Here is a 17,902-nt window from a genome sequence, read left to right as displayed (position 1 = left end):
ATATGGTAGAAGCTATTTGTATATCAATTTTCTTTCTTTCTCTTTTGGAGATGTTCCATCTGGAGCCCCATTCGGGGCTTGTGGTTGGTTGTGCTTTGCTTATTCCTTCATTTTGGTGGAGCACATCTTCCAGGAGCTTGCTGAAAAGGGGTGTGAGTGATGTGAAGGTTTTGATTCCTTATATACTTTCAGTCTACCTGATGCTTGCAGGTCAGAAATCATTTGCACCTCAGAATTTGGAAGTTATTGTTTCCCGGCTTCTAGTGTTTCTGTTGAGAAGTCAATGCCGTTCAGATTCTTGATGCTTTATGTGGCCTTTCTTTCTTTCTTCCTCTCTTTCTTTCTTTCTTCTCTTTCTTCTTTCTCTTTCTTTTTCTTTCTTCTTTCTTTCTTTCTTTCTTTCTTTCTTTCTTTCTTTCTTTCTTCTCTTTCTTCTTTCTTTTCTTTCTTTCTTTCTTTCTTTCTTTCTTTCTTTCTTTCTTTCTTCTCTTTCTTCCTCTGTGGCAGCTTTTAGGATCTCCCATTTATTCCTGGTGTTCTAAAATATCATAATGATGTGTTTTATCCTCTATGCTGGGTGCTGGGTGGGTCTTTCTAATCAGGAAGCTCACGTCTTTCACTTCTAGGATATTTTTGTATTATTTCATTGATTTCCTCCATTTTATTTTTTCAGTGCTTTCTAGAACTTTTTTTATTTGGATACTTGACCCTATTGGACTGATTATCCAATTCCCGTAGACTATCTGTCCTGCTTCCTATCTGGTGCTGACATATTTTCTGAGCTTTATCTTCTAAGCCTTCTATAGATTGTTTTGTTATCAGAATGTTCCTTTTTTATTTTATCTGTTTTTGGTTTTGTTTCCTTTGCCTCATTGAGGATACCCATTGCATATTTCTGATACAGTTGTATCCCCCACATCGTCTCTGTTGCCTCTGAGTTCATTTTCCCCACTCATCTGCTTTCTCCTGTTGTTTGATGATCCTTTGTTCTCACTTACGACTGGGGCACCAGAAATCGGATGGTAAGCCCTGCGATGTGGGGCTTTTTGTTGTAGCCTTCACTGTGATTGATCTGACAGAGGGCCCAGATTCTTGTAGGAGACCCCCACATGTCAGCATTTGTGTAAATCTTCACCACTGGGCAGGTCTTTGGGAGGAATCCTCCCCAATCCTCTCCTGGTGGTGGTAGCTGGAGTGGGGAGAGGCTATGTAAAACCCTAGCTGCCAGCATACTGGGAGCTGAATTTGGGAAGATAACTGGAAAGTCTTGCCTTTTAGTATGTAGATTTTCTCTTCGTTCCCTTGTTTTTCGGGTAGTGACTGAACCCCTTCCTCAGCCATTTCTGAGACCGGACTGTTTCTGGTTCAACTTCTCCCGTCTTCTGCTACAACGGGAAGTGGGGTAGTGTAGCTTCTTGGCTGCCCAGACAGGCCCAGGATGGTGGGGGCGGTGGGGGTGGGGATGGAGTTCTAATTGCTCCCTATATATACAGGCTTCCAAAGGATCCTCCTATTTTCAGCCCTTCCCTGCCCCCTGGCCTTGTAGGGGATGGGCTGGCCCTGCCTTCTTTCCCCAAACCCGAACCTTCCTAGGGTGAGTGACTCCAATGAGCTTGTTCTTATGGGTATTCTCTAAATCCTGCACCCCAAATAATTAATTTTCGGTTTTCCCCGCTGGATACTGCATCGGTTGCTATGGTTTCCCTCAACCTGCGTTCAGTCTTGCCAACTTTCGTTGGCTTTTCTCATTTCTGTTATCGACCCTCCAACCTCCCCACCCAATAGAGCACTGTTTTTCTGGTACCTTTATTTATTTATTTTCTCTTATTTCCATTTTACCAGGGTTTGAGGAGGGAGAGGGAAAAAAGAGCATATGTTCACTCTGATACGTATGATGAGACATCATGCTTCTCCTATGTTTTAAAAAAATTTTTTTTTAAATGTTTATTTATTTTTGAGAGAGAGACAGGTGCGAGCAGGGGAGGGGCAGAGAGAGAGGGAGACACAGAATCAGAAGCAGGCTCCAGGCTCTGAGCTGTCAGCGCAGAGCCCGACATGGGGCTCGAACCCACGAACTGTGAGATCATGACCTGAGCCAAAGTCGGGTGCTCAACGGACTGAGCCACCCAGGTGCCCCCACAATCAGTATTTTTTAAATGAATGAATGAATGGATGAATGTGACCCCATTTAAGTCTCAGACCAACCCAATCAGTCATAACTCTAATATTAGAGTTAATACATCTGACATTAACCTTAACCATTAAAGATTAGGAAACAGGTCTCAGAAATTTGGGACTGTTTCTTCCAGAGGATCACTCTTTCCACAAAAAATACTGCTTTCATATAATCTGTGAAATAACCCATGAGAAGGTGTCAGCTGGGGCTGAAGGAAAGTGCTGAGTTGGCTTGGCTAAGTTAGTCCAGAATTATTCAGCATTCATTCAACAAAATATTAGTATCAGCTATGTACTACCGGGCTGAGAGATTTATATTCATTAAATCTCCTCCGATCTCCACAATAGCCCTGCCAGAGAGCTCGGTGGCCTAAAACCATTTCCAAAATATCCATTTTACCAGTGAAGAGTTTACTTAAAATTCAACCTCTGTTTGAGAATCTGGACTTCATTTTAGTGTCCTATATTTCCTTGGCATTTTGGAACCGTTTAATGGTTTAAAAACAATCCGTTCCTTTAAGGCCGCTTCTAGCTTGATTTTGTATTTCTATTAGCTATTTATTGAACTTGCAGGCCTTTTTTTTAAATGATGGGATTGTTCTGGATACTTGAAAGTCCCTTATTCTATTTGACCTACTTTTGGAGAGTTAGACTCCTTTTGTTCCGTTTATGCAAAGCCTTTTATTCAGAATTTAAGTGAAATTAAAGTTTAATTTAATTTAATATTTATTTCCAGGACACCTGAACAGATGCAAAAATACTCCAAAGGGGATTGAATTTTACATGAATGGGTTTATGGGTAAGATGTTCTCCAGCCAGGCTGTAATGAGAAAAGGATTGGAGACAAAGACCTAGCGAATCCACTGACTCCCCTCCACTCCCTCCCTCTCTTCCTTCCTTTCCCTGGACTGTAATCCAAGAAGAAGACTAGGTTCTTCCTGGCTCCTGATTTTTATGATTCTTGGTGTCAAATGCTACTTTTTCCTGAGTCAAAGGTACGGACTCAGGTGGGTCATTCACTGGTTGTATTGGAGACAGGCAAAACCTCTGGCAACCTCTCCAAGAAACCTACCTACCTATTCATCCAAAAGCCATGCCCGAAAACATCAGTGGGGCATGTGAACGGCTTAAAATAGGAATGACTAAAATAGCCAGAGAATTAGATAACTTTGTAGCACTTGCATAGTGATTGTATTAATTATGGTAACACTTAACACTAATTCAAACAGGTAGAAGAGGGCAGAACTCACATTTTTTCTGCCTACCTCACATGTCTTTGGATCAGAATGTGTGCAATTTGTTAAATGTGTTAACTATTTGAACAAGTCTCTATTTTGATAAAGGGAGGATGGACTCAAAATTGCTCAGAGGAATTTGAGGGAGAGGTAAGTGTTCAGGGATGGCATACGAGTAATGGAATATTTGTAGCACATGGTCCTTTTAAACTCAATCTAGGAAACAAAAAGGGAGTGTTGAAAGACCGTATATTTTGTTACTTTTTAAAAACCGATAAAAATAGATGACGCTGCATAAAAAAAAAAAGAGGAAGGATAATGTATGATTATCTTTATTTTCATATTTGGAAAACGGAGTGTCACCATAGCAATGACTACAAACTTCCAGGAAGAACTTTTTTTAGAATTCCCTGGACATTATCTCGAATAAAGGTGATGTTTTGCTGCTGCCACAGTGCTATGTGGGCCGCTAAGATCATCTGATCCTTGCCGCCAGTCTGTCCCTGGAGATTCTGACCAGTGACCCTGAAGCTGACTTTCCCTGGTTGATCTGGGCATAATGAACCAAATGTCCCTCCATGCTATAAAACTCTACCACTCTGACTTTTCAGGTGTTAAAATTGTATTTTAAAAAGTATATCCAAAAAATATAAATAAAATAAAATAAAATAAAAAGTATATCCAGGGGCGCCTGGGTGGCTCAGTCAGTTTGAGCATCCGACTTCGGCTCAGGTCATGATCTCGCGGTCTGTGAGTTCAAGCCCCGCGTCGGGCTCTGTGCTGACAGCTCAGAGCCTGGAGCCTGCTTTGGATTCTGTGTCTCCCTCTCTCTGCCCCTCCCCCGCTCATGCTCTGTCTCTCTCTCTCTCTCTCTCTCTCTCTGTCAAAAATAAATAAAAAAAATTAAAAAAATTAAAAAAATTAAAAAAAAAAAAAAAGTACATCCATAGGGATATACTCACCGAAGGGGATTTTAGAGTGTTGTTGACGATGGCAGCTGAGTCGGCCATTTGATCTGCACCAGGAGCCACATCAGCTGTGAGTACATTTCTGTGTGAGTGTCCAGATTCTGGAGCCAGCCTGCATGGGCCCAAGTACTGGCTCCTATACTTCCCGGTCATATGACTGGTTGTGTGCCCTCCAATCAGTAAAATAAAGATTTTATGTTCCTCACACATGTATGTATGTATGTACATATGTGTGTACGTCACAGGGTCGTTGTGAGGTTAAAATGACTCTTCGAAGGGTGCCTAGCACCTGGTAAATGGCATAATAAGTGTTAGTTGGGAATGTATTACTATCCTTACTACTTGTGTAAAGTACGCGAAATATACAAGGCACTTTTGGGGGCTACAAATGCCTAGGCATGTACTTGGAGGTATATATGTTAACAATAATTCCTTTTAAGATCCTGGAAGTGTTAATTTCTCACCAGTGCGATTTCTCTTCCTTTCTCTTTGTAACTACCTCCCAGCAAACAGCTTTTTCTTAATCCCTGCCCCCCTACTTGTTTTAAATGTGCAAATAATCCCTCTTCTTCTATCACAGTTTATTGAATTCTACTTTGGGCTGTTTCCTTCTTTTTTTTTAAAATTTTTTTTTCAACGTTTTTTATTTATTTTTGGGACAGAGAGAGACAGAGCATGAACGGGGGAGGGGCAGAGAGAGAGGGAGACACAGAATCGGAAACAGGCTCCAGGCTCCGAGCCATCAGCCCAGAGCCTGACGCGGGGCTCGAACTCACGGACCGCAAGATCGTGACCTGGCTGAAGCCGGACGCTTAACCGACTGCGCCACCCAGGCACCCCTAGGCTGTTTCCTTCTTATACTCTCTCACAAATCCCACGAAACCCTCTTCTTTTTTTTTTTTTTTTTTCACACTTCCAAGTCTATTTTATTTTTAATCACCCAAGCAATATGCAAAGTGGCTGATAGAACGTAGAGCCATGCTGTTGACAAGCTGAATCAAAATGAAGGGGGTGAGTGGCACCAGGTGACTGTCCAGGTCTGGGCCCAGGGGCCCAGGTTTCTTCCGGTTTCAAAGTTCTATGTCTGCCATTTCAGATTTAGACTGATATTTACTACCTATCTTCAACCTGGTATGGCTTAGACTAGAGGATTTTAGATCGATTACCACTTAATCCTTACAAAACTTACAAAATCCTTACAAAAGCTCTTCGAAGGTAGGTATTCCTCCCATCTTACGGAGAAGTAAAAGCAAAAGTAGAGGGTAAATGATCTGTTCAAGGCCACATAGCTAGAAAGTAGAGAGCTAGAGATATATTCTTTTTTTTAATGTTTTTTTTTTTTTTATTATTGTTTATTTTTGAAGGAAAGAGAGACAGAGCATGAGCAGGGGAGGAGCAGAGAGAGAAGGAGACAGAATTTGAAGCAGGCTCCAGGCTCTGAGCTGTCAGCACAGAGCCCGACCCGGGGCTCGAAATCATGAACTGTGAAATCATGACCTGAGTCGAAGTCAGACCCTCAACCGACTGAGCCACCCAGGCGCCCCCGAACCCATATATTCTTACTCCAAGCTCCATTTTCTTCCCACTGCTCATAATCCCTCCCATACAAAACAGTGTAAATAGAATAATAATAGACAGATTCTATCCATATCATACCCTTGAAATTTTCTGAAAGATCCATCCAGAATTCCATACATGTTTTTATTTTTTATTTTATTAAAAAAATTTTTTTAAATATTTATTTTTGGGAGAGAGAGAGCGTGAGCAGGGGGAGGGGCAGAGAGAGAGGGAGACACAGAATTTTAAGCAGGTTTCAGGCTCTGAGCTGTCAGCACAGAGCCTGATGTGGGGCTTGAACTCAAGAAACACAAGATCATGACCTGAACCAAAGTCAGACGCCCAAACGACTGAGCCACCCAGGCGCCTCCCATAGAAGTTTTTAAATAGTTCTTCATCCTTCTCTAAAGCTTTTTCTCCAGTAGTCCCACCTATCCATCTATCCATCTATCCATCCATCCATTGATCCAATCATACCAGCCATTTATGCACCCGATTATGTATTCATCCCTCCATCTATCCTTCCATCCATCCATCCATCCATCCATCCATTCCCTTATTCTTTGATTAATTATCTACTTTGTTTCAGGCATTGCAATCAGTTCTGAGGAAATCTCTATCTTTAAGGAATTCTCAGCTTAGAGAAGAGGACACAACATGTCAATTATAAATCGCAATATAATGTGGTGAATGCTAATACATCAAGGTATTTTGAGGTGTTCTAGAAATGAGGAGAGGTGGGGAGGGAATTTATGACTTTTCATAGGGCATATTTTCAAACTGTAGTCCTTGGCAATTTAGAAGGTCAATAGAGGAACCACCTGAAGCTATGTGCAAAAGCTTTTCACAGGGCTTTGTGACCAAGGGAGCAGAGAGGCACGAGTTTGAGGCCCCACAGAGGAGTTTTAACTGTGTTAATATTTGAGCTGATCAAAAGTTTGGCAGGAATCAGAAGGGGAGGAAGACATTCCAGGCAGGATAAACCAGGAGTAAAAAACAACATGCAAATAATTTACTAGGAGTCTAACCTAGGGTACCATTGAGGAAGTAGCAGGAGACAAAGCACACAGGATGGCTGGTTGGGGTTCAAACAAAGAAAGGAACAGGGCGCGAGGCCAAGAATTAATTCTCAAGGACATTAAAAACGCTCTCCAAAGCAGTACTACAGTTCATTGTAAAATTTATTCTCTAGTGGCATTAAACAAAATGATAAAAGCTCTTGCTGTCCATTTCCAGAAACTTGTCACAAATCCTCACTACTTGCGGCTAAATCTGCATTCAGGGGTTGAGCTGGGAGCCAAACTTGTTTCTGGGGGATAATGTGTTCTGAATTCCAAACAATGGCTTACGAAACTTCCAGAGAGAAGTGAGGCTGTGAGTTGGCTTGGTGGCACGGCCCCTTAGTGACATGTCTCGTGTTCAAATACGGGCCAGGGAAAGGGGATACAATCATTTGTTTATTTTGTTACTCAAAAAGTAGCAGAGAGCTTTTGGGAGGTGGGTATCACTTATGGTAATGGTAGTTAAATTTATGATACGGGTTTCACCCTGGAAGTGTCTGCCACATTGCTTTTCTTTTCTTCCCAAACCTCTGGGGTTGAGATTAAGTAGGTTAGTTAAATTAAGATATATATATATATATATATATATATATATATATATATATATATATATAGTTATCTCCCAAAGAGGAAGCTGGTCTCTCAACTAGAACCGTTTCTATAGATTTCAAGGCTCATTTGCCAGTCTCCTTAAATAGGACAGAAGAGATGTTTCTAAGCCTAATAATTCCCCTTTCTGTCCGAGTTGATCAATACATCTTTTTGGATGCTCTAGCACAAAAACCCAAATGTGCTTCCTTTTCTAAAAGGAAGCCTCTGTCTTGCTGGGATTAAGAGGGCATAGTCCCATGACACAGTTCGCAGTCAATTTCTGGCATCTGAAAAACCTTCCCTCTTTCAAGAACTGTGGGCGACCAGTCAAGAGGGAACAGGATTTTGGCATTTGTACAGAAAATCTTACCTGCCAACTGGGCTGCTCTTAACGCATTGTTTCTGAAACCAGGGGAAGCGCGTGTAACAAGGGCGGGCTTTGTACTGTCAGAACATTTGTGATGGGCCCGTCTGCACGGAGTGGAAGCGAAAGATGGCCAGCTGTGTTTGTTCCTTCTCTCCCATACCAGCTTTCCTCGGATTCCTGAACAATCTCCTAGGACACGATTGTTACCTCTCAAGACTCATATTTCAGACTTCCTTACTTTGTTAATACCATAACCATGGAATCAGGCGTTTTACATGCGACTGTTCTGACCGCCACACGAACACTTTTCTCTCAATTACCCAGGGCCTCCTGGTCACTACTTTGGGCATGAATCTTACCAAAAAGATGGGTGGAAATTTAACGAGGTGCACTAGGTCGGTATATTCAGACTGACGCTTCTTCTAGGATTCCTTTTCATAATTCTCTTTTCATTCAACAGGTACGTATCAGACATCAACTGTACTAGGCACAGTCCTGAGGTTCTCAGAGAAGACGGCAAGGGGAATAGACTTCTGGAAGTAACCCACGAGGCCCCCACTCCCCAAAGCCCAGTCCAGAATCCGAGAAGGAGCCAGAAGGAGCCAGGCTGGAGGGCTCAGCATCTGTGCCTCAAGCTTCTGGGCCCTCAGATCCTTCCTTGTTCATAACCACTCTATGCTTCTCTTTCCTTTAATCATCTTTAATGGACAAGTCTAACCTCCTTTCTAATTAAAAAAAAAAGCATGGGCATCTGGGTGACACAGTTGCTTAAGCAGCCGGCTCTGGATTGTAGCTCAGGTCATGATCTTACAGTTTGTGAGATTGAGCCCCGCATAGGGCTCCACGCTCTTAGCTTGGGATTCTCTCTCTCTTCTTCTTCTCTCTCCCTCTCTCTCTCTCTGCCCCTCCCCCTCTCGTGCTTGCTCTCTTTCTCAAAAAATAAATAAATAAACTTAAAAAAAAATAAATAAAAAGGAAAAGCACGAGGCACCGACGTGGTTCAGTCAGTTAAGCATCTGACTCTTGAGGTTTCGCCTCAGGTCATGATCTCACGGTTCGTGAGTTCGAGCCCCGTGTGGGTGTCCTCGCTGATAGCGTGAAGCCTGCTTCGGATTCTCTCTCCCTCTCCCTCTGCCCCTATCCCCCAACTCGCACACTCTCTCCAAATAAATAAATTTTTAAAAAAGGGAAGCACTTCCCAGAATAATAATATACTGCTTTCACAGAGAAGACCAAAACAAAGCTAAGACATCAGTAGAATATTAAATGCTACACAGTTACTCAGATGGTCCCTGTCCCTTGAGGCTTATGGTAAGGGATACATAGTTGTATCCTACATTCTTAGCACGAATGCACATCTTTTAAAATAATTTCACAGATAAGCAGAGGTTGGAAAAGTGCTGGCTTTTCAGCAGTAACAACTTCTTGGCTTACAAAACCGTGTTAGAGTCTCAGTGTGGGGGGAAACTTTTATATAAATATCTGCATAATTATAGGAATATATATTCTCATATAAGTGATAAGTCCCCAAAACGGCAAAACCTGGCAGAAAAATTTCGAAGCAGCACAGCCTTCCGAGCCTCTTGGGATTCTGAGCAATCCATTAGGAGCCCTGACAGTCCCAGACAAGGGTTACTTGTCACCTATTAGCTACCATAGTCCCCTTCCGAATATTCCTGCCTAAACGTCCGAAGGACGCTTCTGCACAGAAACACCGTTCTAAAAAATTTGAAAATGGATATCTACGTACCCTGCGGTCCTGATCCTCCATGAAGGGAGCTGCTGTGTAGCTATCAGGCCATACGTTCGAATGTTCTCTGACTTCCTTTCTGACTCAGATCGAATGAATCCGCAGCACTGATGTAAGGCTCTTAATGGGAATCTGTTTTCAATTCAGGGCAGATGTGGGACACTCTTGTAGCCCTAGGGATTATCAACTTTAAAACAAATCGCCTTCAGGATGATAAGTCAAGAGGCAGTAACTGCTTCCTGAGGCCTCCTCGGGGTTCCTTCCAAATGCTTAACATATAACACAATAACTATGGCGCAGAAAGGTTTACTCTTGAGCTGCTCAGACTTTGAAACAAAGTTTGCAAAAATGATCCTCTGAAACGAAGCGTGGAAATATTTGTAGAACTTTTATAGAGAAATCCAGATATTTTAGTAACATACAAAAGTGATCAAAATGTCCTTGTCCCACCCCCCCCCCCCCAAAAAAAAAACCTATCTTAGCACTGTGTTCGGTTCATTGAGTATAGCTTTTCCACACGCTGAAATTAAATTGTTCTGGTTCAGAATTTTCTTGGCTCAAGGAAAGGAAAGGGAGGATTATTCCAAGACTTCCACAGAGAAACATCCAGAAAGCAATTTAACACGATAAGTCTAATGTTCTAGAATTAGCGTTCACGCGGCACGAACTGCCTGCATCTTGGAACACCCTTTGTTCTGAGACCACTCTGTAGGGTTGGTCCACACAGGCCAGGATTTTAGACTCAAAAAAACACAGCTGGGGTTTAGTATAGTTTAACCCAATTTAATAACCCTGAAAAGAAGTTAAAAAAAAAAAAACTAACTTATAAGAAATCTAAAAGAAAACTTTAAGATTATGTTTATTTAGTTTTGACAGAGTCAGAGAGCGCAAGTGGGGGAGGGGCAGAGAGAGAGGGTGACACAGACTCCGAGCTGTCGGCACAGAGCCCCACGTGGGGCTTGAACTCATGAACTGCAAGATCATGACCTGAGCCAAAGTCGGACGCTCAGCTGACTGAGCCACCCAGGCGCCCCTAAGATTTTAAATACAAGTTTCCTTTTAATTAAACAAGTTTTCCATAGAACTTTAAAATATGAAAAGTAAGTGTGCCTGCATTTCCCCATAAAGCACACACAGATAAGTTTAGGTCTAAGGAGCATTAGCAAGGCATCAGGAAATAGTCACCTGAAGTTATGTATTGAGAAAACACAGTCAACTCTTTAATATGAGAGTGACATAACAGAGCTACGTGTAAAATATTAGGTCCTCCACCAATGAACAGTAGGGCTCCTGTTTCTCTCATCTTCCTGGGGAAAGAGGAATTAAACTTCCAAGAGTTTACACATGTGCTAAATAACCAGTAAGCAGTGTTACGAGGGGTGTTCAGAGTCCTGGATGGGATGTCAAGGGACCTGTCCCCGGATCTCTTTAACCGGACGGGCTCTGGGCAAGCCACGGCCCAGGCCACAGTTTCTTTGTAAAGTGGCTGAATTAGGGAGGTGGTTTCTAAAATACACACCTCACATACCAGTAACGAGCATTAACCAAGACTGGGCAGAGCAGAGGTAAAGGTCTTGCTGTTGTTTTCGTGTTCAAGGGTAACTCCCACTAGCCAGACGTCTCAGACAAAATTTGTTTTCTGCCTTGAAGCATATATTTGTATTTATGGCAAAGGCAAGTCTTAGCTACAAAGTTGGAACTGAAGGGTCAAGAAGCCGACTGCCTGATACAAATCAGACACTTAGTGTTTTGTTTTGGTTTTCTTTTTGGTTTCCCAGGCTTCTCTGGAAACAACCACCTAAGTGAAACTCCAGAATTCTGATCCTCCTCATGGGCATCAATTGGGTACTGAGCACGTTTATTATGATGCGTCAATTAAAAAAATGAAATGGGTAAGAGAAGTCAGATGTGAGTGAGCTGTGGGTAAATGTTGCTAGGCGGACCGGGCGGGGATACCTGGCGCACAGGGTAGAGAGTGTGAGGTGAGGGGGGAATATGGAATTGAGTTGTGAGGTCCAAGTTCAAGGTCCAGGGCTGCTACTGAGGACCCCTGTGGCCTCGCCTCACTTCTCTTTTCTAACCCTTGTTTCCTTGCCTATACAAGGAAGGCATCGGTCTCTGCACCCTTTTACCTGGCTAAGTAATCAAAGGAGAAATTCTGCCCCACAGGATGTCACTTTTGTTTTGGAGTTTGACTCTCAGGAGCACTGAAGCTAAGACTACAGAATCAGAAGTTCTGCGTACATTGGATGACAACCGTAGATCAGGCAGAGATCTAGGCCAGTTAACCTGTGCTATTTTCTTTCTCACGACCGTGGGAGACGCCTGTTTACCCGCAGAAAAGAACTCAGGTATACCAGCAGTAATAATAGAAATTAAGGTTTTCTTTCCACAGGTCAATTTTTATGTCTCAGCTATGATTTGATGGCATATGAACATTTTTAACTTTTAACTTTAATTTAATTTGGTTTTTTTAAAAGTTTGTTTATTTACCGTGAGAGTGACAGCGACACAGGGAGTGGAGGAGGGGCGGAGAGAGAGGGAGACAGAGAATCCCAGGGCTTGAACTCCCCACACCCAGAGATCATGACCAGAGCAGAAACCAAGAGTCGGATGTCTAAGTGAACCACCCAGGTGCCCCAGCTACGATTTGATCGTCTACGAACATTGTTTAAAAAGTCACGTATGACATTGCTGTTGTGCGTTGGGTTGTGTCTCCTCCAAATTCCTCTGTTGAAGGTCTAACCCCAGTACCTCTGAACGTGATCTTATTTGGAGATAGGATCTTTTACGGAGGTAATTAAATTAAAATGAGGTCATTAGGGTGGGCGCTAATCTGACTCTAAAAAGGGGAAATTTGGACACAGACACATGCATACAGGGAGAACACTGTGCGAACAGAAAGCTAGCCATCTACAAGCCAAGGAGAGAGGCCTGGAACAGATTCCCCCTCCCAGCCCTCAGAAGGAAGAAACCCTCCAACACCTGGTAGCTTCCGCCCCTGCGAGACAATACTTTTCTGTCGTTTAAGCCGCTCATCTGTGGCACTTGGGGATAGCAGCTCTAGTAGAGTAACACGATTGGCATCTTCCGAACAATGATTGTGCATTATGCCTTATATCCTACTGTGTATCAAACACTTACATAAACAAATCAAGGCATTTTCGACACGAAGAACGTGAGAGCTGGCCAAATGGGCACTGGGAATGGGCTGACAGTGGGGAAACGGCCCTTAGCTGCAATACAGTTAAAGTTTTGTGTTTTGTTTAAGTTTACGTATTTATTTTGAGAGAGACAGAGACGGCGTGAGCGGGGGAGGGGCAGAGAGAGAGGGAGACAGAGAATCCCAGGCAGGCTCCGCACTCTTCGTGCAGAGCCCGACAGGGGCCCGGAACTCATGAACCATGAGATCACTACCTGAGCCATTTAGGTGCCCTGTGTAGTTTTAAAAGAAATTCCTATCTCTCTGCTCACTGGCCAACTTCCTCCCCACCGAATCCAACACACAATATAACAGAAATGATTCAACAAAGCACCCAAAACACAAACAAGTGTAAAAACCTAAAGAAGCTGGAGATGGGGAGGGCACACACTTAGGAAGACCCGTGGCCCCCCTCTCTGTCTGGGTATCATACACGCTGACTCGGCACAAGAGTTGGGGTCACGTCTCCACCCGCCATGCCACGCCAAGCACGTGTAACACACCCCTCTTAGTAAATGGAAGAACTTTCCCCCAAATACAAGCAAATGCAGCAACAACATACTGTTATTTCATATCACAAAAAGTTAGGCTACATTGATTCTCCTTATGAAAGCACTTTTTTCAGAAATGAGAGATGCTACGGAATGGAATGGTGAATGCACATTAAAATAAGCACTGATTACTTGGAGCAAATTGATATCGTTTCCCAAGATAAAACCCAGACTCAATCCAGCATCATTTTTTCCCAAATGCCTTATCTGGCAAAGTTGAGAAGTGAGTAAATTTTACAAAGCCATTTTAAAGGAATGCAAACGTTCTGAACTTAGAAATATTCATTAAAATCAATCTCCATTATCTTTTTTCTTAACGAGCTTAGAATTAAACACAGTCTCTAAGTACTGACAGTATTTATGGCTCACCCAAAGCCCAGACAAAGGCTGGACGCAAACAGTGCAAGGAATAGGAAGGAAGAAAACTTGCGTTAACTACGTAGGCCAGGCAAGTGGATGTGGCCTCAGCGAAAACGGGGTTCTGCAGGACTTAACTTTTCAAAGACAGTGCTAGAATGTTCAGTGAAACTGATAGACCAGAGGTTCCGGCAGAATTTGACGCTTTCAAAATAGTGAGGGGGAGTGGAAATGTTCTTGCCATGCACAGAGTTGAGCAGAGTTTTGCAACTTGGATATCAGCAGTTAATTACTTTTTTTCCCCTCATATTTGCCATAGTAGCTTGTCTGTATGTTATTTACATTAAACATGATCTACCTAGCTTCCCCAGGAGAGTTAAAAGTAATAACGTAGGCTTTACAGAGCTATGCAGTATATCCTTTTTGTAGGGGACAAAATAAAAATTTAGTTACGTCCACCCCATTTCCATCCTGCACACCAAAACTTGAGCTTATTACCTTATTTCACAATATTCAAACATTTATTCTTAAATGGAAGCCTTCTTCTTTCGATGCATTTCTTGTGATCGTAAGTTGTTTAATCAAGAAAATTTCTGAAACACTGAAAATCTTATCCATCAGTCAAGATTTCCTGAAACTCTAGAAAGGGGCTGGTGAGATTCTGGCAGTAAGAGAGCTATCAGTCGTATTATTTATTGTTCACATACTTGGTTAACACACACTCGCCTTTCGTTCAAGGGATTCATAAAGTTTCACATGGTTTAGAGATGAATCAAGTATGAAGACTTTAAACATTATTCCTTCCAGCTCTCAGACTCTGATTCAACACAGTATTTCTCATAATTGCCTGCTGAGAAGAGACAGCTAGGGGTAATTGTTGAAAATACAGACTCCCATGGGGCGCCCGGGTGGCTTAGTCGGTTAAGGGTCCCACTCTTGATTTCAGCTCAGGTCAGGATCACACGGTTCTTGAGATCAAGCCCAGCATGGGACTCTGTGCTGTCAGCAGGGAGCGTGCTTGGGATTCTCCCTCTCCCCCTCTCTGTGCCCATCCCCGCTCTCTCTCTCTCTCTCAAGAAAAAAAAAAAAAGGAAAAGAAAAGAAAATACAGACACCCAGTCCCTTCTCTTGGAAGCTAATTCTGTAGGAATGAGGAATGGAGGGACCCTGGGGCTCCTTATCACTGTACAAGTCTGAGAAATACTTTATCCTCTGACTCTTAACCTTGGCTGGATATTGGAATTGCTTTTGGAGAGAAAAAATAGTACTGAGCCTGGGTCTCTCTCCTACAGATTCCAGCTTTAGTAGTCTAGGGTATGGCCTGAGCCTTTGGATTTTTAGAAGCTTCCAGTTGATTCTAATGTGCACACAAGGTTGAGAATCACTGATTTGATTGAACTGACAGTCAATTAAGTGAAACACGTGAGAGCAATATTTAACATTTCCGTTAAGATATTCAACGTACATCATTTGAATGCTTGTCAATGTGTTGAGAAAGGAAGAGTGGACATTATCTTTCTTTTACAGAGCAGCAAACAAAAACTCAGAGGGGTGAAGTGGCTGGATAGAGGTCCTAGTTGAAGCAGAATGACAGGATTGGTAGGCTATTTCCGAGGTATTCTATTACCTTACCTATGTTTCTTTGCTCCTCGATGGCTCACAGCTGTGCCAGCCTCCCTTTAAAAACAAGCCAAAACAAGGCTTTTGGTTGCCAAAGCTTCTCTTACTTGAGCATTTTTATTAATGATAATACTGATAACCACCACAGCAGTGGTTAGCATCAGATCTTTTCTACACATGGCGCTAAGTGCTCTGCATGCATTATCTTAATTGCCTCAAAGACTACCTGAGGTAGGTTATCCTCCCTATGTTACAGGAAACTGAGGCTTAGAGAGTAAGTAACTTGCCAACGTCACATTCCTACGCAACACTCTTCTTGTCCTTGAAGTCAACCAAATTTCAGCAAGGGTCAGAGAGCAAAGAATCTGATAAAGTAAGTCAGAGAAAGCTATTATGGATATGATATGATAGTCATATCCATATTATGGATATGATATGATATCCATATGGATATGGATATGATAGTCATATCTAGAAGGCTAAAGTTGTAGCCTTCGTGCATTGTATTGCCACTCCTAACATGGGGAGTCAATCTTTTAAAAAAATTCCAGAGCCAGCCACCCAAAAACATGAGTATCTAGCACTTGATGGGTTCACTTGGAGAAATCATGGATTGTTAATTCTTATTTTATTTCTGGAAATGTTATTTCTCTTTTTATGTAAAGACTATTTGGAGATCGGATCACTTTGACCAAAGTGTGCAATATCCAAACTTAGTTTGTACAGAAAAAAATCATGCCTTTACCACCTATCTGGTCTCATTGCTAAAAGTGCTAGTTTATTTATTTATTTAATTTAATTTTAGTTTTTTACAACTTTCTTAAATTATTTATTGTTTCATTTACATCCAACTTAGCACATGGTGCCACATGGGGGAAAATGGTTGGTTCACTCAAGAAACTGGAAAATCAAGTATCATTGGTGTGTGGAGAACACGGGAGCGGGGGTAGGATCTGAGGCCATGAGACTCTTCAGGGGCCAGGTCATACAGTCCTCTTGGGGGATGATAATGAGTATGGATTTTATTTAAAGTCCAATAGGAAGTCATGAGGAATTTGAGGCAGAGAAGCAGAATGATCTGATTCGTGCCTTCATGTAATTCCTATTGTGTGTGGAGAAGGGATATTGTAGACAGTGATAACCTTTCTCTTCCCAAGCAATCCTTGTTAAAAAAACAGAGCTTATGAAGCAATCTGCCCATGTTTTTAAAGTAATCCTCCATGCACATAATCCTTTATATTTTTGTAGAAAGAGTAGCTCTTACATTCTCAATGGGACCGATTTATGGATATATAGACAATTGAGCATTAACCTGCCTAGCTGAGGACAGCATTGCATTTGACGACACTTTTTGTCAAAATAAAAGACAACAGAGCCCTTTCAAATCACTGTCAGTGAAATGCGTGTCTTCAGCTCTCTCTCTCTTTTTAAAAGTCTATTTATTTATTTTGAGAGAGAAAGAGAGAGAGAGAGAGAGAGAGAGAGAGAGAGAGAGAGAACGTGCTAGTGTGTGAGCCGGGGAGGGACAGAGAGAGAGGGAGACAGAATCCCAAGCAGGCTCCGCGCTGTCAGCACAGAGCCCGATGTGGGGCTCGATCTCACAAACCATGAGACCATGACCTGAGTCGAAATCAAGAGTCGGATGCTTAACTGACTGAACCACGAAGGTGCGCCTGGTTCTCTCTGTCATCAGGGAAAGGTGCTGTGCTGAAAGTGAAAGAGATCCAGCCATATGTGACCTCTTTAAAGTCTCAGGTGGAGCACTGAGAACCCCATGCTTCCTTGTTCTGGGCAGAAAACAGTACACAAAACACATGGGCGCCTACCTAGGATAATGGATTGGCATACTAGTGTCAGTGCCCATCGTACCAGAACTCCTAGCACCCCCGAATACTGTACACAAAAGTTAAGACACCCAAACTGTCCCCAAGCCAGCTCAGAAATAAATTCTCCACCCTTACGTACTCTTCCGTTTCCATGGAGCAGATGGGGGCAGGAAAACCGAAATGTTCCGTATAACGTAGAGTTGAACACGTACAAATGTGACAACGTCCATTCTCTTACAGCTCTAAAAGGCCAACTCTCTTTACCCCACGATGGTTTTCTTTTCAGGTTTCAGTTCAATGCAAAGCATGTTTCGGTCGTTGGGTTGTGAACTCCAAAACCTGTTCACAGAGGCTTGTCCTGGAAATGCCGACAGATGCCTCACTGCAGCCGCACTCCCGGGCACCACTATAGTCATCAGTTTTAATGAGAGCTGTTAATATCACCTCCATCAGAATGGTTGCCCTGGGCTGACGTTCTGGGCCATGCACAGGTGCTCTCGGCCAAAAATGTAATGTAGGTTATTACATTATCAATGAGGCACAGATGTGCTTTCTGTCTGAACTCAAGGTGGTGCTCCTGCCAAGTGCATAACTCTTTCAGGGGGCCCAGGTCTGTTTGTATCAAAATGCTGTTCTAGCTCA

General features: G+C 42.6%; 1 protein-coding gene across 3 annotated transcripts in view; it reads right to left on the bottom strand.

Moving 5' to 3' along the window:
• SASH1 (SAM and SH3 domain containing 1) overlaps positions 1-17,902 on the bottom strand; it is a 336,056-nt gene that overhangs the window by 250,598 nt on the left and 67,556 nt on the right. Inside the window, exon 1 of one of the 3 annotated variants that reach the window (XM_086708086.1) lies at positions 9,705-9,821. The exons of the other annotated variants lie outside the window; for them this stretch is intronic. Coding sequence (XP_086564212.1) covers positions 9,705-9,725 — 21 coding nt within the window. The 5' untranslated portion in view covers positions 9,726-9,821. Of the gene's footprint in view, positions 1-9,704; positions 9,822-17,902 lie in introns of those variants that run through there. 3 annotated transcript variants of the gene reach the window in all.

Source organism: Puma concolor, chromosome B2, assembly GCF_028749965.1.
Source record: "Puma concolor isolate L17-30 chromosome B2, mPumCon1.1.hap2, whole genome shotgun sequence".
Classification (NCBI taxonomy): domain Eukaryota; kingdom Metazoa; phylum Chordata; class Mammalia; order Carnivora; family Felidae; genus Puma; species Puma concolor.
This window is presented reverse-complemented; position numbering and strand designations above follow the sequence as displayed.